This window comes from Dermacentor andersoni, chromosome 7 (assembly GCF_023375885.2).
Source record: "Dermacentor andersoni chromosome 7, qqDerAnde1_hic_scaffold, whole genome shotgun sequence".
In the NCBI taxonomy this organism is placed as follows: domain Eukaryota; kingdom Metazoa; phylum Arthropoda; class Arachnida; order Ixodida; family Ixodidae; genus Dermacentor; species Dermacentor andersoni.
The window spans coordinates 97888086-97911898 of NC_092820.1; the positions used below are offsets into that span (position 1 = coordinate 97888086).

Below are 23813 nucleotides of genomic sequence, written 5' to 3' on the forward strand. Positions count from 1 at the left end.
GTTTCAAGCATTGTACGTGCGAGAACAAAAACTGCGACTTTATTTCTTGCAATGATATTACATTCGAAGGATATGTTTGCCTAATCGCACCCAAAGTCAAACACGATGCCGTCCAAGGTCACAGAGTTTGTCATCGATTGGCGCGTGCCCCCATGCGAGCACTCCATGGCCGCTAGTGGCTCGGCCCCTTCGTCAACTCACGCACGCACCCTTTCGTAGGGCGATACCTCTGTGACACCTCCTCTCCTTGTTCCACGACCCGGTACACGTGTGTTTACCACATTTGACGTGGTTTCGGTGCGTTACCTATGCGTTGTTGCTCGTAGGCTTCTCTTTACAGACACAACAACGGGACCTCGCAAGTATCCAGCGGAAGAGGACCGTAGTAGTGCAAAAAACTTTGCAGAGACTACGGAGTTAGGATATACCTACTGAATCGGCGAGGCAGGGGGCGAGGCGGTGGGTCGACAAAATACGGGCGGCTCTGCCGGACGCGCTACAACACAGCCGACGCGCGGCCAATCAGCGGCACTCCAAGCTAAATGCCACTGAACAGGGCGCCGAGACAAATTGTTGCGTTTGGTGGTCCCCCTCTTGCGGTACGACGTGGACTCGTACATTCCAGAGCCCTTTGTCGAAGACGAAGTTGATGAGGCGAGCAGGGTCTGCGACCGTGTCTGCTTCCTATTGTACGTCATCAGGGTGTCGAGACCCACGAATGTGCCGGTCCTCGAGCAAGCGTTTCCCCGTGAGGATGTCCGTTCGTTCGGGTTTGGCGACACGTGTGCAAGGAGTAAATACTTCCCGTTGACTTTGATAAGCAACGAGGATGGTTTTGTTTGTTTTTTTTTCTTAATTTTTCTGCATGAACTTTTCTGAGTTTTATGTTCTATTTGCAGTATAGGGACCAATGCTACTTAAGTGGGAGCCATTGACCCCCGCGCTTCTTAATTTTTTCGTTGACCGTCCTTAGCCGGTTAAAAACTGCTGCAACATGATCGATTGGCACCAGATGGATAAAAATTGATTCAATTACTTGGAATGTTGCCAATACTATGATAAAAAAATTTTGCATAAGCAAATTGACACTGTGAGGGGAACAGTATAGCACGCCATGAAAGGGAAGCGAGCATCAGTGATCCCATTGGGATCTACCACGAGTCATCTATAAGAAACCGATTCGCCCGACCCGCAGATCAGATTACGACGTTCGACAATCTGGCTTGCCACTTGTTGCTTGGCTTGGCACTTGTTGTTTGAGTGCTACTTGTTTTTCTCAGTTTGAGTTCACCCAGTAAATATATGAATCTTAAAGCGGATAGCTTTCTTTGGCTCAATCGCCGTTGTCGAATGTAGTTTGTGTTGCTCAGTGTTTATTGGTTGAGGGTAGGTGGTCGTATTTGGGCAGGAAGGCGTCGAGATAAAGGGCGCGTGATACCAATCGACCTATTTGCCGGGATGGGCGGGAAGAGCGAGCGGTATTGTCGCTCGCTTGCTCGTTCACTTATATTGCCAACCATCGTCGATTGTTTCTGTATGTTTTAAGCTCACGCTTTTTGCATTCTTTGGTTTTTCAACGACATGAAAACGTCACCATCAAAACACCCACCGCAGGGACAAGTGGCTGTGTTGATCTGCCTGTAATTTATTTGCCGACAAAGCCAGCTACATTTTTCTGCAGGCGCAATGCCAATATGACTCGAGGGCCTTAATCTATTGGGACTTTTAAGAACGGAAATTGCGAAGAATTATTGCGGCGCTCGGGCACTGCGAGGGACAAGAAATATTCAACGTTGTCAAGCTTCTTCTATTGCTCTAGACGACCCACTTTTATATAAAGAATTCCACAGTAACACGGTAAGCATGCACTGTATTGGATGAAGCGCTCCTGCGCTGTATAGCTTGCACCTGCGCTCCCACTTTCAAAGTCACTGCGTTCTACAAAGCAGCCTTTCTCTAAAGCTGCTGTTGCTGGGGTTTATGTCCAGCAGGCTCACGCAGACGGCTTTCGAAAAAGCGACATGGGGGAAAAGCTGTTGTTGGTAGTTCTGTGTATCACCTCTTTCACAGTGTTAGAATCCAGAAAGACCTTCAGCATAAGAAAGGTAAAGTATCTCCTCATTGTGCATTCACAGCAGTAAAGAGTGCATGTAACTTATCACTGTTTCCTTGACACATATCGGCAGGACAAAATAGCGACGTGTCGTCAATGTCTACCGCATACACTTTGCCGGCCCTTGGGAGGCTGCCCGCTTGCTTTTCGTTCTCTTAGACATGATTACAATTTTGTTGCCGGCATTAGCAGACTGTATGCTTACACCGAACATCAGAAACTACGCAGATGTGTTCTTGGCCGAAGCGACTTCGTTCTAATGAAGTTCCACTTGATAACAACATCGTTAGACAACTAATAATTAATATTTCTCATTTCGTACTCGCAGAACTCCGTGTCTTTTTTACCCCGCCCCCCCAATACAGCAAAATTTTATTGCTGCAACAAAGGAAGATCGTGTCAATAAAGCTGCTACCCTGAATGAGCTTGCATCCATGCAGACACCTTGGTTCCTTAAAACGTTAAATATACGTTTTTCTTTTGCACCATCCGACGGCTTTAAACATTCCACTTACCGAAACCGGCGGAGGGTAGTGGTTGGGCTCGATTAAAATAGCGTTCTTTTCAAAAATTAGGGGTTTTACGTGCCAAAACCACTTTCTGATTATGATGCACGCCGTAGCCGAGGACTCCGGAAATTTCGACCAACTGGGGTTCTTTAAACATGCACCTAAATCTAAGTACAGGGATGTTTTCGGCCCCATCAAAATGCGGCCGCCGGGATTCGATCCCGCGACCTCCGTGCTCAGCAGCCCAACACCATAGCCACTGAGCAACCACGGCGGATAACATAGCGTTCTTTGTTGTGTTCTTTAGCATAATGGCATAGTGGTCGTGTTCTTTGGCAGAGTGTTCTTTGGCATAATGGATGCGAAATGTTCGCTTTCACCGTTCACTGCATTTAGCAGTTATCTGTAAAATATGGTCTTTTAGAACGCGCGAAATATTCGAATAAGATATACATTTGCTTTAGTAAAGATTGATGCGCTTCATGGCATATATTGGTAGAGATAAGGCTATCAGGCAGTGCTTGTATTTTAGTTTCGTTTTTCTGTAGAGAACAGAGCTACTGACTAGCGCCTCTGTATTGCAGTAGTACAAGTCGCTATATGTTTACAGCGACACGACCTACTATGGGTCCTAGCTTACGCGGGTAGAGCTGTTTTTTTTTTTTTTTTTTTTTAAAGCTGTGCAGTATAATAACATGGGACCAACAGTGTTTCGTGAACAGACAGCTTGCCCATACTGGGAAACGTTTCTGTTATCATTGAGCACTTAGTAAATCAAAATACTATGCCTAAAATTTTATTCCCTTGCACATTTTCTTGAACCCAGTTGCGAGATCGTGCATCGCGGTTGAAAAAGTCACAGTGAACTAACTGCTTCTTCTTACGTTTATTTTTATTTTATTTGTTTCCGCTTTTCAATGCTGTGGCACGAAAGGAGAAAAAGAATGAAAACGGACATTTCCATAAATGGGCGCGAACCTTCAGCGGCGGCCTCAAACTCTTCCTCTGTGGTGGTTAGGCGAAAGGCATCGTGGGACAAGCGAGCGCAGGGCCACGTGCCGCTGGCACGCTGCAGGCAAGGCGGCACAGGTCAGCGTCCGGCGGCCACAGCGGCCAGCGCTCTCACTTACCATGTTGCCTTGCGGCCTCTGCTCATCCAGCGCGCCCGTTTCTTGAATGGTCCGTTGAAGGTGGGCCCGCACGTTCTTCGCGATCGAAGGCAGCACCCTAAAAAGCACGTTTCAATAAATCAACACTACTATGTTCCTGATGTGGTGACCGAGAAAAAGTGACAAAGCGACGGCGTCGCTGTGTACTGCTGATACAAGTAAGCACCCTCGTGACTCTGTTTACAAGAGCATTGTGCACCGGCTTGAGTTTGCGTAAAAATTGATGTGAAATGAAGTGTACGAGAAAGCTAAAGGAAAACCATTCCTGTTGTGAAGCGATCTGCTGACTGGTGTAGGAGACTATTGAAGGAGACTAGCGTAGGCTGCCTGCTGCCCTATTAATTCGAATCAATGGCAAGTTTATGTTGTATACGGAAACCCACTGAGAGATGGTGAGTTGCTCAGCCTCGGAGCAACGGTACGATCTGCATCCGTCACCATCGCGGCGCGTCACTGATTCGTTGCAGAAACATCGCAAGCTCCCTGTGTGTGACCTTAAGCTAAGCCTTCATGATTCCATATCATGAATCAATCTCAAGAAGGAAGTCGGCGTAGAATCTGAATTTTGATACCTAGATGAGATAAAACATAGACAGCATTCACTTTGGTGAATGGGAGTAGCGGGTTATAAACAGCGACCGGTCCGATCGAATATGGGCCAGGTGGTGCAATGCGAAGCGACAACATAAGTTTCCTTGCATCCAGAAATCTTCGGCAAATCCTCATTAGAACCGCTACAACGGAAAAATGCAATAATTCTTCCTCCATGGCTAAACGTTTAGTTCAGCTTTCATAGTTTTAGAACCATTCTTTCGACGACCCACATGTCATGTGATGGTTTTAAAGGGAAAAAAGTTCTTTCGATCCTTAGTCTTTCTTCTTATGTTGACCATTGTTCACGCTAGCTGACCATCATGCAGCGAAGGCATTCTTGTGAAAGAAATATTATACAGAATGTAACCATGGACTTAAGCCTGTTGGAATATTCATACGTTTCAGTGCAAGTGAAAACAACAAACTGCCAAAGTTGGAGCTCAGGACCTAGCAATTTATTGGCCAAATGTATACCTAGAAACACAACTTAACTCTTCAGTCAAATGGATAGCACTGACTACAGGGAAGGGTGCTTAAATGTTAGCTTGCGCGAAAAGGTCTTTGGCTTTCTATAAGTGACGAATAACCTAGGCTAATGAGTTGGACTCGCGTTCAATTGCCAATGTACACCACATGTCTCACTGTACGCACTGCAGTTGCGAGCGCAATCGAGGCAGTGTTGTTAGCAAATGGTCATTGCATGTACAATGCGAGCACTTGCAAAGGTGAAGAAGCCCACAGCGAAGCGATCTGTGAGTCCGATTCCTTAATTTTGTGGAAGCTGCTACTCACCGTGTGATTGCCCAACTTATCACGTCAGCCTTTGCTTTTTGTGTAGTATGTTTGGTCTTTCAGTAAAGCACGTACCAAATACACCTGCACTAACTATTCATATCGAGCTGGCCTGCTAGAAATGACTCTGCGTACTTCATTGCGACCAGAGCGCACCTTGTTAGAGTTCGTGGGCAGTTGTGACGGAGGCTCTGCGGATTACGCTTTCTTGATGCCAAAGCTATTCCGATTCGACCATCTCGCGCGGCAGAAAGCTCGAAGATTTCGTACTAGAATTATTCGTAAGAACAAACTGTAGCCAATAATGTGGCTGGACATATTAGTAGAAGATGGCGGTCGAATGAAAAATAGCAGTTACGATAAAAAAAAAGCTTTGTGAATTCGGCGTGTAATTCTATTGACGGATTTGTTCCTTCGGCACTTTTTTTTTCTCTTCAGCTTACCCGGTCATGCGCGCTATCTTTATCGTTTATTCAGCGCTCATTTCGTCAGCGCAGAAAGCGAGGTGCCTGTTCTCAGACCGCCATGCATGGATTGGATAAATTCTGGAAGCGCTGGTCTCGGCAGAAGAAAGGGGTTTAGTTAACTCGTGCTGGTGATCTTTACAAGACAGGGCTGTGCAACGAAAAAGAAGGCGATCTCCTCTCAAGGACCTTGAGAAAAAAAACAAAACAAAGTGATGTCTAATCCCTGCAAAATACCTGAAGCGCAAATGTTTACTGACACATTGTTCGAAGGGGAAGACATGCATCTCTAGATGGGATGGTTCCTAAAGGTTCATTTATTCGTGATGCGCTGAGCGTCCAACTGAAGTAAAAGACGCAGTCTGAACACTACGATGAAGGCAGTATGAGAACAGTAGCAAACGACAGCAAACATACTTTCAAGCCCTTTGCAGCTGCAGCTGTAAAAATAATTTATACTCCTTTACTTTCTCCTTTATTCGATGTTTCAAAATTTTTGAATGCGAGGTTTCTGTAATGAAGTTAAACTGTGTTTCACACTAAACTAGGCTATTTCGTAAGTTACTGTTGACTATCTTCATAAAATTGTTATCGCCTACGGAATAAAAACAACTAAAAAATCCTCTATTATAAGACACCGACACATGAGGACTCAGAGTAAAAAGTTTTGCCAACAAAAGTGCACTAGAAACGGTTCATATTCTCTAGCGCAGTGTTTTAAAGCAAAATTGCATATTTAAATGAATGAACAAATATAATGTTTTCTGGTGTTTCAATTTGTCTATGGTAAAGTAGTTCTGGGAAATGTACTTTTTGTCTTTCTTTTGAGTAGAGGTACAATTTCAAATTTACGGCTTCCCGGAGTTATGAGTTATTATTTTTGTATGTATGACATGTTCTCTTTCAAATTTAAATTCTTGGTGTATCTTAAGTTTTGCGATTGTTCATGTGTTGTAGCCGAAAGGGCACTTCTCCACGAAGCTACAATTGGTTCTGCTTTCTGTGTGACTTTGTGAACTTTGCTGAAGCCCTGGCTCATGCTAAAAGAAGTCATACTAATGTACTTTGCTCCGCGCAGGATAAAAGTTCGGAATAATCTGAAAGATAGGCACCACACAAAATGCAACATTAGACATACGTTAAAGTGGGGAAAAAATAAACATATAAGAAAGATAACTAGCAACATTAGACATACGTTAAAGTAGGGCAAAAATAAAAGAAATTTAGAAACATAACATAAGTAAAAAAAAATGATGAGAGAAGGGAGCCCATCCCGTGCCACTGAGTATAATGGTATAGTAAGAAAAAAACTAGAAAAAAAGGGGAGATTTGAAGAATGAAAGAAAAGAAGAAGAAAAAAAAAGACCGAGATAGGTGAAGCAGGTGGCGCGACTATCCGGCTGGCCACGACCAAGGGAACGGACAAGGAATTCAGGGACATTGATTTAAATATTGTTTGAATGTTGTTTTGCTTGTACATTGTTTTTTCGATTCTTGATTGTCTTCTCTTCTCGGTTCCTGCTTCTTTCTTGTCATGTTAGGGCTTTATACTTCATTAGAGATGGCGCTATTCTTCAGTGCTTCTTGGTTTTCCTTGTTTACCCGGAAAAGACATTGAAAATACCATTAAGCAAGAGGCAAGTGATAGATATATTTTATTTTTAAGTTGTTTTTTTTACGCTGTTTGTAATTCCTTTTTCTGTAGAAGATTAACAGTTTTATAAGTATATATAACATTATGTTATACTGAGGTCGGTACATGGAAGACTCCAGTACTATGATGTGATGTATTTTATATAGTTTGACTATTTTTTCACTATTAAGTACCTCTAAATAATGTATTTATAATTAGGCATACTTCTTTTATCCTTTATTTTTGTTCCCAGTTCTAATTTTGGTTATTAAGTATTGTATATTGCGACAAATTTCAATATATATATATATATATATATATATATATATATATATATGCATCGTCATATCATCAGAAGCCAACAAACACTGACACCAAGGACATCATAGGGAAAATTACTTATGCTTAATAAATGGAATGAAGACACCATAAATTAATGAAAATTAAAGTGGATGAAAAAACAACTTGCCGCCGCTGGGAACCGAGCCCACAACCTTCGCATTTCGCGTGCGATGCTCTACCAATTGAGCTACCACGGTGCTGTTTCCCCATCCACTTTCTTGGGTATTTATGTGTACTAGTAGAACCCTGGGAGTGTTAGCCAGCGCCACCACTCACAGACCTTGGCGGCGGACGTTGAACGTCCTTTTTGCCGCAGGGGTCACGAGAACGTGATCTTTTCGGGTGAAGGCAACTGGTCAAAAAACCCACGGTGGATTTGGTTCCCACAGGCAGCAAGTTGCTTTTTCATCCGCTTTAATTTCCCTTAATTTATCGTTTCTTCATTCCAATTATTAAGCACAAGTATTTTCCCTATGTTGTCGTTGGTGTCAGTGTTTGTTGGCTGCTCATGATATGACTAATAAAAATCGGGTCCCTCGGTTAACCCTTTTCTTCTCGTGTATATATATACATATATATATATATATATATATAATGGACGAATTATCTATATGTATCGTGGTAGAGTTTCTACTTGGACTTCCTTTCCTGATGGCATATGTTGTGATATTTGTAACAGGGAAGAATAATTTAAATTGATGACTGTGTATAGATCGGCAAAGTGACATCATTTTTTTAAATGTGTCACTTTGAGAAACCGCCAGTATTTTCCAATACTAGGTCTTATTATCTAGGTTGGGTATATTGTCAATTGTTTTTGTTTAAATGGAACGGTCTGGGGTGTTCTTTTGTATTGTGCGTTTTAGTAATACGATATTTGTGGAAGTAGTAGTCTTCCACAATGTTAGCTTTTTCTTTTTTTGGTGGAATTACTTATTGTGAACATGCCTTATTTGATTTGGTGGTAACAAGATATATTTAAAATTTGATATTTTGTAAGCATCCGGGCGAAATCACTTCTGTGAACCTGCCAGTTTTAGAAAAAGTGATGAGACGTGCTTGCCCATGGTGAAAATATGAACTCGTGGCCGTAATCGACAGAAACAAATACATGTTTGCCCATAAAAAACTTCCGCCGTAATCACCTTCGGTGAATGTGCCGGGTAGTTTCGTTGAGTATTAAGTTTATTTTTTTCTTTGAAGGGCGAAATCACCTTAGGTGAACATGCCCAGCTGGTCTTTTTTTTTGCGAAATCACACAAGGTGAACATGCCTATTATTATATTTCTGGGTAAATGAAACGATTTGTTTCTTTTTCCAGCGAAACCACCATCCGTATACTTGCTGGTTTTCAGCTTTTAATATCCTTAGCGTTTTGCCAAGAATGATTATTTGCATCAAAATTCTTAATTAGAGGAGAGTTGAGTAGAACTTGTTCCTGGGCGAGTTGGTTGAGATCTAATGAATACATTGTTGCATTCTTTAAGGTTGTTTTCTAGTTGCACTCCCGACGAAATCATCTAATGTGAACGTGCCGGGAGGAATGTATTGTTATAGAATGGTCAACATTCTTTTGGCGGAATCAGCAACATTAGACGGAACGAACTGTTCAGATTACATTTCGTTGCTGAAAATATTGTTTGGTACTGCTAATTAGGGAGGGCATGCGATCATTACTGTATGGCCACTGAATGTCGTTGTGCTTCGGACATTTGGCGCATAACATTGAAGTGGTTGAAATTTACATGTGCTTTTACTTCGTTTTAATCATTCTATTTGATCTACAATGCAAAAAAATTGTAAATAATCACTCACTTGGAAGAACATGGCATAAAAAATTATTACGCTGGAAACCATGCCTCCATTCATTTCAGTTTTTAAACACGACATCACCAATATGGACTTACAATACCACCAGAGGCAGCCACGGCTTCTGTAACGTGGACGTGATGATATATATAAACAGAACGCACGTGCTGTATAACCATATTTTCTACGAAAGAACACATCAGAGGTATTGTAACATTTCTAAACAGCTGACACCTCAGTGCTGAAAGCTATTGTTTCATTTACAGGAAATCAATGGCAATGACGGGAGCTTTTGTTCGAAAGGATGCTCTGGTTGTTCAAGTTCACGGTAATGGAGAAAGTTGAATTCCCGCACCTTAAAAGCGAGCACAGAGGGGATATCTCTTATTGGCACAGTACTGCAAACCAATGTACATTGACAATATACTCATTATTCATAAAAGAAGGATCTTGCTGCCCTGCCGTAGAATTTTTCCTGGAAGACATAATTACAACTATCCCCATGCCGGGCGCTCGTATAAGTGTTACATTTATTCCGTAGTATGCGGTCGTATAAAAATAGAAAATAAGTTTAAAGGTGTGACGTAAGCAGGACCATAATAATAAAATGTCCCTAGACATTTATGGTGCTCTTGCGCTGAGTATTTATCGTATTCTTAACGTTGCTTGGGTCGACCACCAATATAAAATTTTAACAGCGACGAACCGCAGTTCTATAAAGTAGGTCCCATGTAAACGCATGCACTTTCACTCCTCGCTTGCTTTCAAAGTCGATGAGCAGTTGTTGATGCGATCTTTGAGAAATGACTACGCCAATGTTCATGCAATTCTTTTCACCGCAATAAGCTCAACCTTATCACGACGGACACTGCACAGCTGAAAAGGTGAATGCTTCGTAAAATGTCACCTTTTGTCCTCCATCACGTTGACTCCACAGTTATTGGCAGAAATACGACCTGACTAGCCCAAGTACCTATATGTGTATTTGCAAAAAAGGCAAAGCACACTCATGGGAAGTAGCCTTTTGCCATGTACATTTGCTGCCAAACTGGAACTCCGTCCATTCTGCAGGACTCTAGTGCGGCACAATATCAATACACAGATGTCAGCTAGTAAAAGACAAGCCAGCCGTCAATGATATCTAGCGCAGTATACGGGCAGGAGGGTAGGCTACTATGTTCGCACATCACAAGGAGCATATGGCAATTATGGGCTGTTAATCTCAAAGCCCTTCAAAAAGCGAACTATCTCACGAACTTGTGCTGTTGGCTTCATTACGCAGCCTAAAGATCTCCATCGTGGCCATGAATTGCGGAGTCCACGTTTCTCAGCGGACGCTCAACTCATGAGTGAGGGGAAATTTCTGTGCAGAGCACGATCATGCCATCAAGACAATGCTATACTTCCATAAGAACTCAGTGCCCACTATTAAGAAATTTGGTGCAGATTACAGTGAAATATTCAACTGAAGGGGAGGAAAAGATTATTTTGTAGAAAGCATGTGGTGTCAGCGTGAAGTCAGAACCCATAATGAAATAAAGAGTGCGACGAAAACTTGTCTGGTCGGGATTGCTTATATTCAAGGGTAAAACGGGCGCCGACCAATAACATTAAAAGAGAAGAAACCAAGTCGTTTTGGCTCCCATACGGGGGCCTTGTTCGCAATGCTTCCATAACGCATTGTGAACAAGGCCCCGTATGAGAGCCGAAACGTGTTAGATTCTTTTTTTTTATGTTATTCGTCAGCCTCTGTTTTACCCTTGATCAGAACCTATAAAATTTGAACAATTTAGCACGTCAACGACCATGGGTGTTGCGATAGGCAACTCGGTAAAAGAGGAGGCAAACCGAGTGCACAAATATGCAGTCTCACATAACACAAGCTTAAGGTACATTTGGACAACAATCACGGGGTATCGACGCTAAGCGTCCACCAGCTTATCGTCACAAGTACGCTGCCACAAATTATGGTTACTTAGAGAGATGTATTTTCACCCCGATCAGCGTAATATCAGAGTAATAAAGGTGCGATATTAGCTGTAAACGAAGTCTCGGTTCATACCACTCTTTGGAATGATTCAAAACGATACAGCCTTGTCTAAGGAACAACTAGACTTTAAAAGGCTCCTGGCCTATTGTTATCGAAGTCAAGAAATTAAATTCACCTTAAAACAGTCTATTTCAGAAATATTTTGCAGCAAAATTATTTCGATGCGTTCAGCAGAAGCGGAATTACTGACAAATATCGTCTCTGATACCTTTCGAGGTGCTACCAGTCTTTCTTCAATGCCTTGAAATACAAAGTCCACTGCGGAGTTGGGTCGTGACCAAGAGGCTTCCCCTACCAAACGTCACCGGAGCGCTCCGCCTTAATTTTATTTTTTTATTCTCGAATTAACGCCAGTATTTAAAATTTCGTACCTAAATTTGCGTTGCCGTGACACAGGCACATTTCGACCGGTCACGTAGATGTGACAGCGCTCAAACAGGGAGATTGGCAGGCTCACACGCAATGAGAAATCACTGTAACCAAATACCAGCGCAAGATTTGGCCGTTTAAACCTAATAAGCAGGTCGGCGGCACTGAGAGAAACAGCTGTAGTCAGTAGTCGTCCTACAAAAGACATTTATATTTTATGCGCGTGGAATATTTTACGCACTGCGTTAGCCAATTTCCGCATTTAGTCGCCCTTATGTCGTAAATTGCAGAACGTGCCCAAATGTTAGGTAACGTAAAAAATATTTTTACTCTACAATTCGACTACTAGTCATACAGCAGTGGGGGAGCATCGGAGAATGCTTCCACAACAGGGGTACCTTAACGCGTCCCCAATTTATGAAGAACCCACGTTTTTCATCCCAACCACATTAGAATGCAGTAGCCGTGATCGGGATCGAGCCCTTCACATGGGGATCTGCTGCTCAACGCCATAACCGCTGGGCTGCCGCGACGAGTGTAAGAAAACATCTTGAAGGGGCAGCGCAATAGACGAATACAGAAGACAGGAGCACACAAGACAGCGCTTATTACCCAATTACCCAGGACAGCGAGGATTACCCAATTTATCTCTAAAGAGCAACGACTTCAATAAATTACGGAACTCATATCGCGAGCGCGTATTTGAGCTAGTCCTTTATCTTGACGAAGAATTCACGTACGAAAGCCAACTACGGACTCTGTGAAGAAGGCTCGCATGGCAGTGCCGTACGTGCATTGGTTGAACTGTCAGATTGTACCCAAGATACTTTTGTGGGCGGTTACTGTGTACGGTCTGTGTCCAGTTGCTCAGCAACCACTGGTATTGCTCATTCTCTCTGTCTTTTCCGTGTCGAATATTAATATTTCACATACGTTTTGCTCATTAATTATCACGCTACAGTGGTCTTCGCGTTCCTTCAGCACAATTTGCATGGAATTTCTAAAGATATTGTAAGCTACTGCTTTTCACGTTAAAGAGGCCTCGACACGTAGAAGTTGGCTCTGCTGAAGATAATTCGATGCATTGATCAACAGAAGTCAATTATAAATCCACACAAAACTACATGGCAGACCTGAGCTTTTAGTACTAGGCAAACGATTTGCAGTCGCAACATATTTCAGAAAATAAGACACAAAAAAGTGGCACGAAGCATGCACCTTACGCTTGGTGATTTAAGTTATCTAACAATTTCGAAGCCTTTTAACCATTTTCGTACTCCTTTTCAGGTTGCCGTAACAAATATAGGGAGGAAATTCTCTTTTTTGATAAATGGTTTAAGTGTGCTGTGGTAAAGGTCATGTCAATATCTTGCCTCTCAGGTTAGTTCGCAAGTATTTTTCTATTGTACAGGTGCGGTAGCACTGATTTTGAAGATGCACCACCCCCAGTCGTAGATCTAAAGAGAAATTATATATATATATGTTTTTGTTCTAATGCATTTTACCAAAGTAGTATTCTGCATACGAATGATATTTCTTTAACGTAGAAGATTAAAAAATGGTTGAATTATGAGCTCACCCGCAAGCTAACAATTTTGGATCCCATAAGTTAGAAGTGTGCATTGCGAGAAGCTTCCAAACCTGACTACACAATATAGCGTATTCAGTCCACATATGAACTGCAATTGTCTAGTCTCTAGCTGAGTTAACTATCGCTTACTTCATACATCGTCAGCGTTTCGCGGCGCCCCGAAAACGAATGAAGACCTGTATTTTATGCCTGCTTCGCACCATGAGCAGGAGCATACACAAAGGACAACAAACCTATTCGGAACACGCGAACGGTTGCCCTAGGGCCGTTTCACGACACTTCAAGTGGGTAAGAGCAGTGCTATGGTGGAAATCTCTGACTTATTCGCTATTTTCTTTGACAGCACAAGGCTCCTATATTTCTGTCTTTATTGCGCTAAACGTTTTTCGGTGGCGATGGCTGCGAACTTCTGTTAATAAAATAATTATCGGAACTGATAACAGTCGTCCGCTGCTGGACAAACATTATTGCGTGTCGTTCGTCTTGGAAGAATGCGTGAGAACGTGATAATTCACAATCGTCATGCCGCATAAAAATTACATTAAAAAAATCTCATACCGGTGGTTTTCTCGAGGCGAATTCTATAGACTAGAGCTGCTCTCAGCCGTAGGTGGCTCACCGGAAGGAGGCGCGAAGAGCCAATTTGGTACGAACTTCCCTGTTCCTTCAGCCTTTGTTACTAAATGCAACTAAACTCGAGAATCCACAGACGGGTTGCTTGCAGTGCGATACAGTTGCGACAGGAAAGCGCTGTCATCTGTTACCCCAACGTGCGACGTGTTTAATTTGGTGCGCCTGTATATCTCAGGGATAATGAAAAGGCGGGCGCGAACACCAATTTTTTTTATTAGATATTCGAGTAAACCAACCACCGAACATCGAATCGCACATTGAATATTTTCTCATTTCTGAGGGACATCAAATGCAAACCTTGAGTACGGTCTGTTTATTTAAAGAACGCAGTTTCGTATACACTAACCTCTGTACGCGATATCGTTTATAGTTACGCGCCGCATTAGCTGACGAGTATCGGGATGATAAACATTTTCTTGAAATATGTGGCAAATCACCAAAGTCACAATATAGGGGAAAATTATGCCACCGGACACACGTACAATGTTGCATTCTTTGAAGGAAGGAAGTGTAGTACTACAGCTTTGCATACTGTTTTAAAGGAATGCAAACGTAGAAACACTGGCAAAAATAAAAAGCGGGACCCATTGCTACATTGGCTGCCATACGACATGCAAAGTGACAAGAAATTTAATTTGCAAAGCACGTGCTGTGTATATGCAGGGTGTCCCAAACAATCACGCCCTAAGATTTAAAGATGTGCCAATGCCCCGCAGCAGAAGAAAACCAATGTAATGTTGTTTGCCGTCGCTTGGAGATAATAAAATATTCTTGAATAATATAACTCGTTCGAAGATGTCAACGAGAACATTGTAGAGCAGTATGAAAAACTTCCGATAAAGTTTTCAGTTGCTGAATACGTGCTAGAGAAAATTGTTTTTCCGAGCATGAAACGAGCCCACCAATGCATCCAAAATCGTCACGCGACAGGCCGCTCGACGCGCTTTGTAAAAAATTGGGTGCTGACAACCGTGTCTTCTTGTGGGCCATATTGAGCCCTGAGCCTTGCATTGTTATGATTGAGTGAGAATGGGGGAGAAACCGTGCTCATTGCCTATTTACCTTACCAACCTTGTGATAAGCGGCTTATGTTTCTTGGAAAAGCATTATTTGCGAACCCTACCAGCCTTTGCAAAGGTTCACTACTGGCGCTATTATTTAGACAAAGAACACATGCGGATTCCAGCGGACATATAAGAAATAAATACGTGGGGTTAGCGCAGGAGGGACTAAAGACGAACACTGTACACAAGAAAGGCGCTACTTCCGAATAACCTTTGTGCGAGGCGTACACCTACTGTAGGTGTTAGCCTGGAGAAAAAAAAAGGAGGGAAGAAGAATAAAAGAAATGTCAGAAGGCGCATTTGCCAGAGAAATTTTCCCGCCCATGTGTCTAGTGTTAACACTCAGTAAACGGCGTGAACAACTCATCGGGCTAGCTAAAGAAGACAGCCCCTTTATACAGGACGCGTGGCGTAACATACCAGACATGGACACTGTGGGTGTAACTGCGAATTTGCCACAAGCCAATGTACGACCGAACATTTTCCCTGCCTTAGTTTTGATTGATGTGTTCGATAGTTAATATGTTGCGCAGCGACAGCTAAGAAATGTCGAATATACATACACGTTGCAGAGCACCGGCACATGTAGAAATATAGAAATTACGCTCTAAAATGGCGCAATAAAAAAAATCCTGCAGTACCCACCTGCCGATAACAGACGCTGGTAATGTGTTAGCATTGAGTCAGTAATTCTGCACAGTGCATTGCGACCGTCGAAGCGAGTTATTTACGGCTGGATGGATGCTATAAGCATCCGCTCTGAAACGAGGGGGTTGGTTTTTCCACCAAGCTCTTGTTCTTATTTTGCCTAATGTCTTACCTAGCTTAAAAAAACACACACACAGACAAATAATTATCAGCAGTAAACTTTCTGAAGCATTATTGGGAACGTTGTTTTTGTACGTATCGCACGTTTGTGATCTCCCGGCCTCTCTGTCACCATATATTCAATTGCATTATATTAATCTGTATCGCGGAAATGCTTCCTTTTCCCCTGATATCCCTGTACCCAAGGAATTCGTGGAGGCTAGAGGAGCCGAAACTTAGAACCAGGAATATATCTTCATATATAACAAAACATGCCCCATCGTATTTCTAGCTTTACCGCAGCAAGCACATGATTCCTAATCCTTGGTGTGCCTGGCTCTCAAACTACATGCTCTAAGACATCCCGATCTCGCTTCGAAAAGTAAGGAGCTCCCCTGTGAGTTATCAGAAATAGTTTTCTTCCCCATTTCGATTTTACCTCCTAGGTAGGTTTCTTTTGCATTGACGCAACCCAGGAGATTCTTTCAGCTATCCTGGCTTTGCGTTCTAGATTCTTTGTTGCCATGTTGCTTACAATACCGGTCGCATGTTCGCTGGTAGGCTGCCTATTTTTTTCCTCAGCTTTGAGTCGACTTTTTTTCGATACAAATGCATTAGCACTCTCGCAACACATTCACCTACGTATTCCTCAGTGGTTCTTCGAAGTCAACTTTACTCTCAGGTTTCGTCACTCCCAAACTTGTCGAGCCCACATCCTACTCTACAGCCTCATCTGTAGTCTTCCTGTAAGCGCCCAATGCAAGGCGCCCAATGCAAGGCGTCCAACAGTCCTTTGCTTGTCATAGAGTATTGCTTTTACCCCTAATTTGAGCCACGCCACGCAAACAACCGAATTTCCAAATGTAAGTCCTGAAACCGATACACCTTCCCACATACTCCGGAGAACCTCGTACCTATTAAATCCCTATAGCAATCTGTGTTCATTTGTGGCCGCATTCCTTTTCCCTTTTACTATTCTTATTTCCGATCAATACTTGCTTCTAGCTCCCTCTGACGGCGACCGTCAAGTATCCTTGAGCCAAAAGCTGGACCCATTATGCGGACACTAAAATGCGAGCCGACGGGCAAGTTGTGAGAAGAAACGAGATAAACCGGGCAACCAATCAAAACTAAAGGAAAGGTGGTCTCTCGGCCCTAACCCTTTGTGCAGACCGCATTACATATGCAAGCTACTGTTCAAACAACTTACCAAATATTACTTTCGACTTCTTCGTATTGTTTGTTCAGAATATCACTCAAGCTGTAACTTCTGGTACGCTGAAGTTTTACTTGTCATTTAAATACCGATATTCGAAAATCAGACGCAGTGCACCATAAAATTCAACGGCATTTTTTGGTGTTGCGACAGGGTTGCCTGTGCTATTTTAATGCGAGCGATACGTGAGTTCCGCAGCGCGCGTATTCCGTCACCTCGAGAGATGGCCTCACCAGGAGCTATTGTTCTTCTAGCTGGATAGCGCATTCCGTCTCCCTGTCTTTAGCGCTTACCGCTGCCTATGCTTCCGCTTTGAGCGGGTTTCCTTCTTCTAACTGGGTAGCGTCCATGAGGACCAGTGCACAATATCACGTGGTGTGGTTTGGGGCGGTGTGGGCAATGTGGTGTAACGGGGTGTGCCGTTGCGAACAGGCACTACCCCCAGAAGTATCATCTCCAACCAATCTGCTTTGCCGGTTGCTTTTCATGCTCACACCTGCTCTCAATTAGGAAAGAGCGGACAATTTCTTTGTATGTTACCATGCATTTCTTTTCTTCTCTGATCCGTATCGAAGGTATTTGTACTCTTTTACTTGAGGTATTTCCTTGGCCTGTATTGGCATTGTCTGTATTCTGTTTGGGTTGAGGGCCATGAAATCTGGATTTTGCACACTAATTTGGAATCTTAATTTCTCGCCTTCCTCTCTCAAGATATTGCCGAGGCGTTGCGTATCACTTTGCCAGGAAACTTGGAAGCTGCTGCTCTATTATTGTGCCCGTCTGTTTCTACGAGAGAATAAACCCAACACTGATTCCTCCTAGCAGCCTTTCCATCCTTCCTATGTAGATCACAAACAAAATGGCGAATGAAGGGCACCGATGTCCCAGTTCTTTGGTGGTATCAACTTCGTCTTCGTTCTTCATTCCTTCCCATTCAATGCAAACGCTATCTGCTAGGTGAATCTCACTCAAAAGCTGTATACAGAAGTTAACTCAACCGGGTGTTCACGCCCGCAGTTCAACACAGAATATTAGCCCTTGCTCCGACACAGCTGTCTACGCGAAGCGTGACAGTGCGTCCATTGGGCTTTGTCGCTTTTTAGGTTAAATGCACTGCACGTCTCTTCAGATCATGCGCGGCCCTCGCCTGCACCGTTATTACCATGACAGCAGGATGGTGGAGGCCGATGGCGAGCATGGACCTAGTAGATCCGTAAAATTACTATTGCAGTAATAATAAAAAGACAGAGCATGCGTTCTGCTACCTTCCAAATAGATCAGTCTCGGTAACATTTCAAAATGCTAAAAAAGACGCAGACACGCAACGCCTAAGGCCTAGGCATTTAAGCACAATACTATGTTACGTTACATGTTTTACACCAATGTGTAACGAATATCCGCTAGGGCATCAGTATAATCATTCGAACAGACGAAAATCAAGCGAGTAACTACAGCTATAACCTTTCAATGCGCTACACAATTTGTAATAATTGCTGCCTTCATTTTTATGCACTCAGTAACATGCCAATGTTATTGACGCTGGATTACGCATTCTCATTTAACAAACCCTGCGTAGAGAATTACCTTTGTCTTTGTTTTCTCTCTTTTCTCATAGGCCGTACCCACAAGCACGATCTGCGGGTTTGGAACTCTTCAATCCTAGCCCGCCCGTCAGCAGAGTGCATGAGAGAGTACAGTAAGGTAGAACGAAACGGACATGTTATTTATAATTCAAACTGCCATCACATACTTGATAACAGACCCCTATCACGCTACCGGCAACTGAATGAAACATGATAATCATGGCAGTTTTTAAGCAGGGATGACGCTTGCGAATAAAAAGATGGGAGAGACCACGATACAATACATTTGTTCAGAAAAGATTGTATGGAAATCAAATACAGTATTTTTAGGGGACCTAAAGGTTCCCGGTTAACAAAAAGAGAGGAGAGCATAAGAAACAATGAACATACGCACGTCATAATATTATGAGCAAAATGTTGTTCACATACGAGCGTTCACTGAAGCTTAAAAGGGAATAGGAGTGGAGAGCGCTCTGGTAAAATGAACGGCACGCGCCTTTACTGCATTACCTTATCAGATTATCGATCGGATATCACAAAGATGGGGCCCATTCGCCACAAAGACTTCGTCTTCTTGCGAGTGTTAGTTGTCGTGGATATTATTAACACATGCCGCGCACAAGAAGACTGTGCACAAAACAAGCATTATGGCAAATGTGTAGTTAATGTTTGTTTATTCACAAGGAGTTGCGACGCGGTTTAATCAGGGAATGGAATTACACGTGGGTTCGGAGGCCTGTTTCATGCGGATACAGTCACAGCAATTTATAAAATACATTTCCCAGGAGTAGTATAAAGTTTGTAAACAGGGATGAGGCGCCTCAGAAAGGCTGGCCAACGTTTCGATAGGAGGACCTATCTTCGTCAGTAAAATTTCATATCCTTAACCTTGGCTAGGTCGAACTCGACATCCTCATGTAGCTTTTCGCGGACTATCTTTATCCCACGACCATACATCGCAGCAGCTTACAGGCTATGGTGTTTGGCTGCTTAGCACAAGGCTGAGAACCGCAGGATTCTTCGCGGCCGCGGCGGCCGCATATATTTGGAGGAGAAAAGCAAACAAACACTGATGTATCCAGCCTTGCTTTCACTTGAAAAAACAACCCATGACGTGTAACTTTATGCGAAGTTTCGAACTATAGAATGGTTGAATATTGAACATGTTGGTGAATTGAACCTTTTCGAAGAGGGCTAATGATTATAAGGTCAAATTATTGCAATATCCTGATGTTAAATTTACGTTAACACCGACGCGAGCATTGGGAGGTAACCCGAAGCGTTGTTGAAGAGACCAATCAAATAGTCTCCTCCTTCACAGGAGCTCACTTATGTTTGCTTGCAGAAACAATGGCATTGCCTATATTGAGTGGCTTTTCTTACCAAATTTGCTGACAAGAGGCGAGGAGCCCGCTGAAATGGAGAGGATGTCGGTGGGGCCGAGCCAGTGGAGTGAAATTAGATTACCGGGTGAGGAGGGTGGTGCCGGTGTATACGACTGGACCGCTTCCCATTGCTTAGCTGGAAAGTCGCTGCCGGACACTCGTAGCGAGCGGTCCCATTGCTCCTCGCTCCGTCGACCGCGTTTCGCCCGCTATTTCTCGCGCGCGCCCTCCTTTGCCTTCGAGCGTGCTCCTGAGCGCAGCCCTTCCCAGGGCTCACACGGCAGCCGGCATGGTTTGGTGAGCCGCTCTACCTCACTGAGGCCCCATATCTTATGTGACGCTCTGAAAACTATTCCTCGCTTTCGCCTCGACCCTTCGCACGGCCGCAACCGCGCCATCGACCTGCTTCTTAAGGAAGCAAGACGAATCCTGCAGCCACATCTACCTGGATTGCAACCTCGTCTTGGGTGCGTGTCGCTTCCCGCACTGCGCAGGGCGCGCGGTTGCACGCACGCTCAAAACATGCTCGGTCAGCTGCCACGACGCGCTCTGAAATAGCCGAGGATTACCCCTGCGGCGCGCGTTCGTACCCGCCCACGACAGTGAGTGCGACAGCATCCGCGCACACCCCATCTGACCTGGAGAATCCCTTCCGCGTATTCCGCTTCGTGGTGCCTAATGCGTCTGATGGCGGCCACTTCACCGCATCCTCCGCGGCAACGGACGACTCGGGGGGTGCCGAGGAGGGGGTCTCCACTTTGGCTTCCTCTGCCTACACGGTTGTGCCAGCTCCCCGTCCGCCACTGACACCTCCGAGAGCACCGGCACTTTCTTCTTGCCATCTGCAAGCATCGACGGTGCCGACACTTCCCTCTCCCGCACGGACTGGACCAACTCGCCCGTGACAAGTCCTGTCCGACTGGATCGTCCCTCGCTTACGTCGCCGGGGGCCTGCCCGTCGGCCCCGTCCAACAACACGGAGTGTGCGCAACAACACGCACTAGTGCAGCTTTCTATTGTTCTGTGTTCAAGGTTTGTAACTACGCCTTGGTACTGTAAATATCATAAATATTTTTTTACCCGGATGTAAATATTCAAACTCATGCAATTCATTGAGGAAACTACATATTGTTTTTAAAGTATTATTTTTTCAAAGGCCAATATTGATGGTTCTTCAGTAGCTATCATTTTACCTTTGTTTCAAAATTCACAAACACCAAAGAGTAGCGAGTGTGTGCCGTGACAGATGAGCTACATGCTCAATAACACGCTTTAGGAAACCATCGCGGGAAATTATTTCGTTACTAAAGTTGCACAACTCGCAGCACATACGCCGACCTTGGTACAGACCACTACCAAACAATGCTGAGGCTAGCTAATGGTCATTAAAGAATACAGGGTGTACAGTGCAACCATAAATAAGATACAGTGAAGTGAAACGTAAATTTGATCAAACGTCCCTATTGAAAAAATTGTAAGAATTCTATGAGAAATTGAACGAGATGTATGCATGCCGCACAGACTTGACGAGAAATGAACGAGCTTTCGGGGCCCCGTGTAGCTGAAAATCTGGCGTCGGCGTCCCGCGTAGAGCGTTGTTTCAGCTAAAATCATTCCGAAAAATGCAAACCCAACCCCGCATCCCCAACCACGCAGATCTTCCGTGTATGCGAAAGAAGTTACTGCACACTCAAATTTATCAAAGTTAAATACGTCAGAAACTTGTAAAGTATGACTTACCCACGACCTACAGACATGATAGTGTCGGATTGTAAGAGAAAACATAATTGCATTACGCGAGAACTGAAACACAAACGCCTTTTGCAGCGTTTCCGCCAATCGTATACAGGCCACTGCGTCGAACATTTGAGTGTGGGGGCGCGCGCAAAATTCGGAGGTCACGGAGCGGCGCGCCCGCTTCTTTGCAACACCTCTCGCAGCCCTCGCAAGAGGTCGTGTTTCGACCAGTAAGATCGCCTTCGTGGCGTTCACCACCAGTGTTTCGCGGTGAACATGACGGTTGCATAAGCTGCAGTTGGCGGGAAGCATGATAAGCAGCCAGGCACCCTTGAATACTATCGCGTTTCACTCTCATAGGCAAAGCTTCAGAGTCCTCTACATTTTTATCTGTGGGATCCAAAAGCCCGGAGCTGGCATCCCCGACACCAGTCGTACCAGTGTGTGTACTTGGAGCTAAATTACTGTCTTTTGTGTGAAATATGAATTGGAGGCATTTGTAGTGCCCACACCAGCAAGGACCACTCCATAGCCTATAATCTTACAGGGTCCTTTTATGAGTATTGAACAGATCATTTAATTGTTTCGATAAAAGAACCGGCCGTCCCGAGCACGTACAAATATGTTCTAACTAGGAACTCTCCTTGGACTTTGGTAGCTCCTTGGTAAGTCTGTTTTTCAATTTCTGAAATATAATCTTATCGTGCACCTGAATAAACTTTTTGCAACATTCGGTCCTTCGTTAAAATTTTTCGCAGTAGGCCGCGCGTAACTCACGGATTACGGAAACCACTACACGCTTTAGTAATTTTAGAGACAAAGTGATTTTGTAAACATAAATAAATATATGTAACAATACCTTGTATGTTGCATTAACATCGTTATTATTGATATTTTCATCTCAGAGAAAGTGGCTAAGTTCTTAACGGAAAGACTCCAAGGCTGCCTGCGTTACCATTGGTGACTAAATGGAGCCTTGGTATCTGACAGAACCTGTGAGCGTGTTTTGATGGAACGATAGACGGCCGCGTGATCACTTATCAAGTACATGAGCACACAGCTGTTGGCATGTGACATATAATCGTTTGTTATAGGTCAAAAATTGTTTCTGTGGATGCTCTTAGCCGAGTCGGTAAAGGTATCAATTTATCCCGTCACTGCTGCTCAAGACAGTTTCAAGTCCAAACATTCTGACACTGTCATTGCTCATATTAATTTTTAAGTCACCGGCAAGTACTAATTGATATTAATTTCATATAATAAGAGAAAGAGTCGTCACAATCAACAGCCTATTTTTATGTCCACTGCCGGAACAAAGCCTCCATGCGATTTACCATGGCCTCGGCCCTGGGCCAACTGATTTCAGCTTGCGCCTTAAAATTTTGTCATTTCATCACCCCTCCTTGTTTTCGGCCTACCTCGACTGCGCTTATTTCCTCTTCGCACCCAATCTGTAACTCTAGGGGTCCACCGGTTTTGCATCCTACGAATTACGTGGCCTGCCCAGCTCCTTTTTATGTTTTATTGTCAATTAGAATGTCGGCTATCTACGCTTGCTCTCTGATCTACACCGCTCTTTTCCTGTGTCCTAATGTTACGCCTAACGTTTTTCTTCGATCGCTCTTTGCGCGGTCCTTAACTTGCTCTCCAGCATTTTCGTAAACGTCCAATTTCTACCGCATATGTTAGCACAATTACATTAGAATGCAGTCATTGTACACCTTTAATTTCAAAGGTAGTGGACAGCTCCCAGTGACGGTCTAGCAATGACCGCCGCATGTATACCAATCAATTTTTATTTGTGTAAATTTCCTTCTCATGATCAGGGCCCCCGTGAGTGATTGCCCTATTTAAGCATACTTCTTCGGAGTTTCTAGAGGCTGACTGGCAATCCTCAACTCTTGTTCTTTTGCCAGGCTAGAGAAAATTATCTTTAACTTCTTCATATAATTA

General features: G+C 43.7%; 1 protein-coding gene across 1 annotated transcript in view; it reads left to right on the forward strand.

Annotated features, from left to right (window-relative positions):
- LOC126534043 (uncharacterized) overlaps positions 1 to 19014 on the forward strand; it is a 57424-nt gene extending 38410 nt beyond the window's left edge. The window contains exons 5-6 of the mRNA XM_055072638.2: positions 13132 to 13224; positions 18771 to 19014. Coding sequence (XP_054928613.2) covers positions 13132 to 13224; positions 18771 to 18952 — 275 coding nt within the window. The 3' untranslated portion in view covers positions 18953 to 19014. The remainder of the gene's footprint in view (positions 1 to 13131; positions 13225 to 18770) is intronic.
- The last annotated feature ends 4799 nt before the right edge of the window (positions 19015 to 23813 follow it).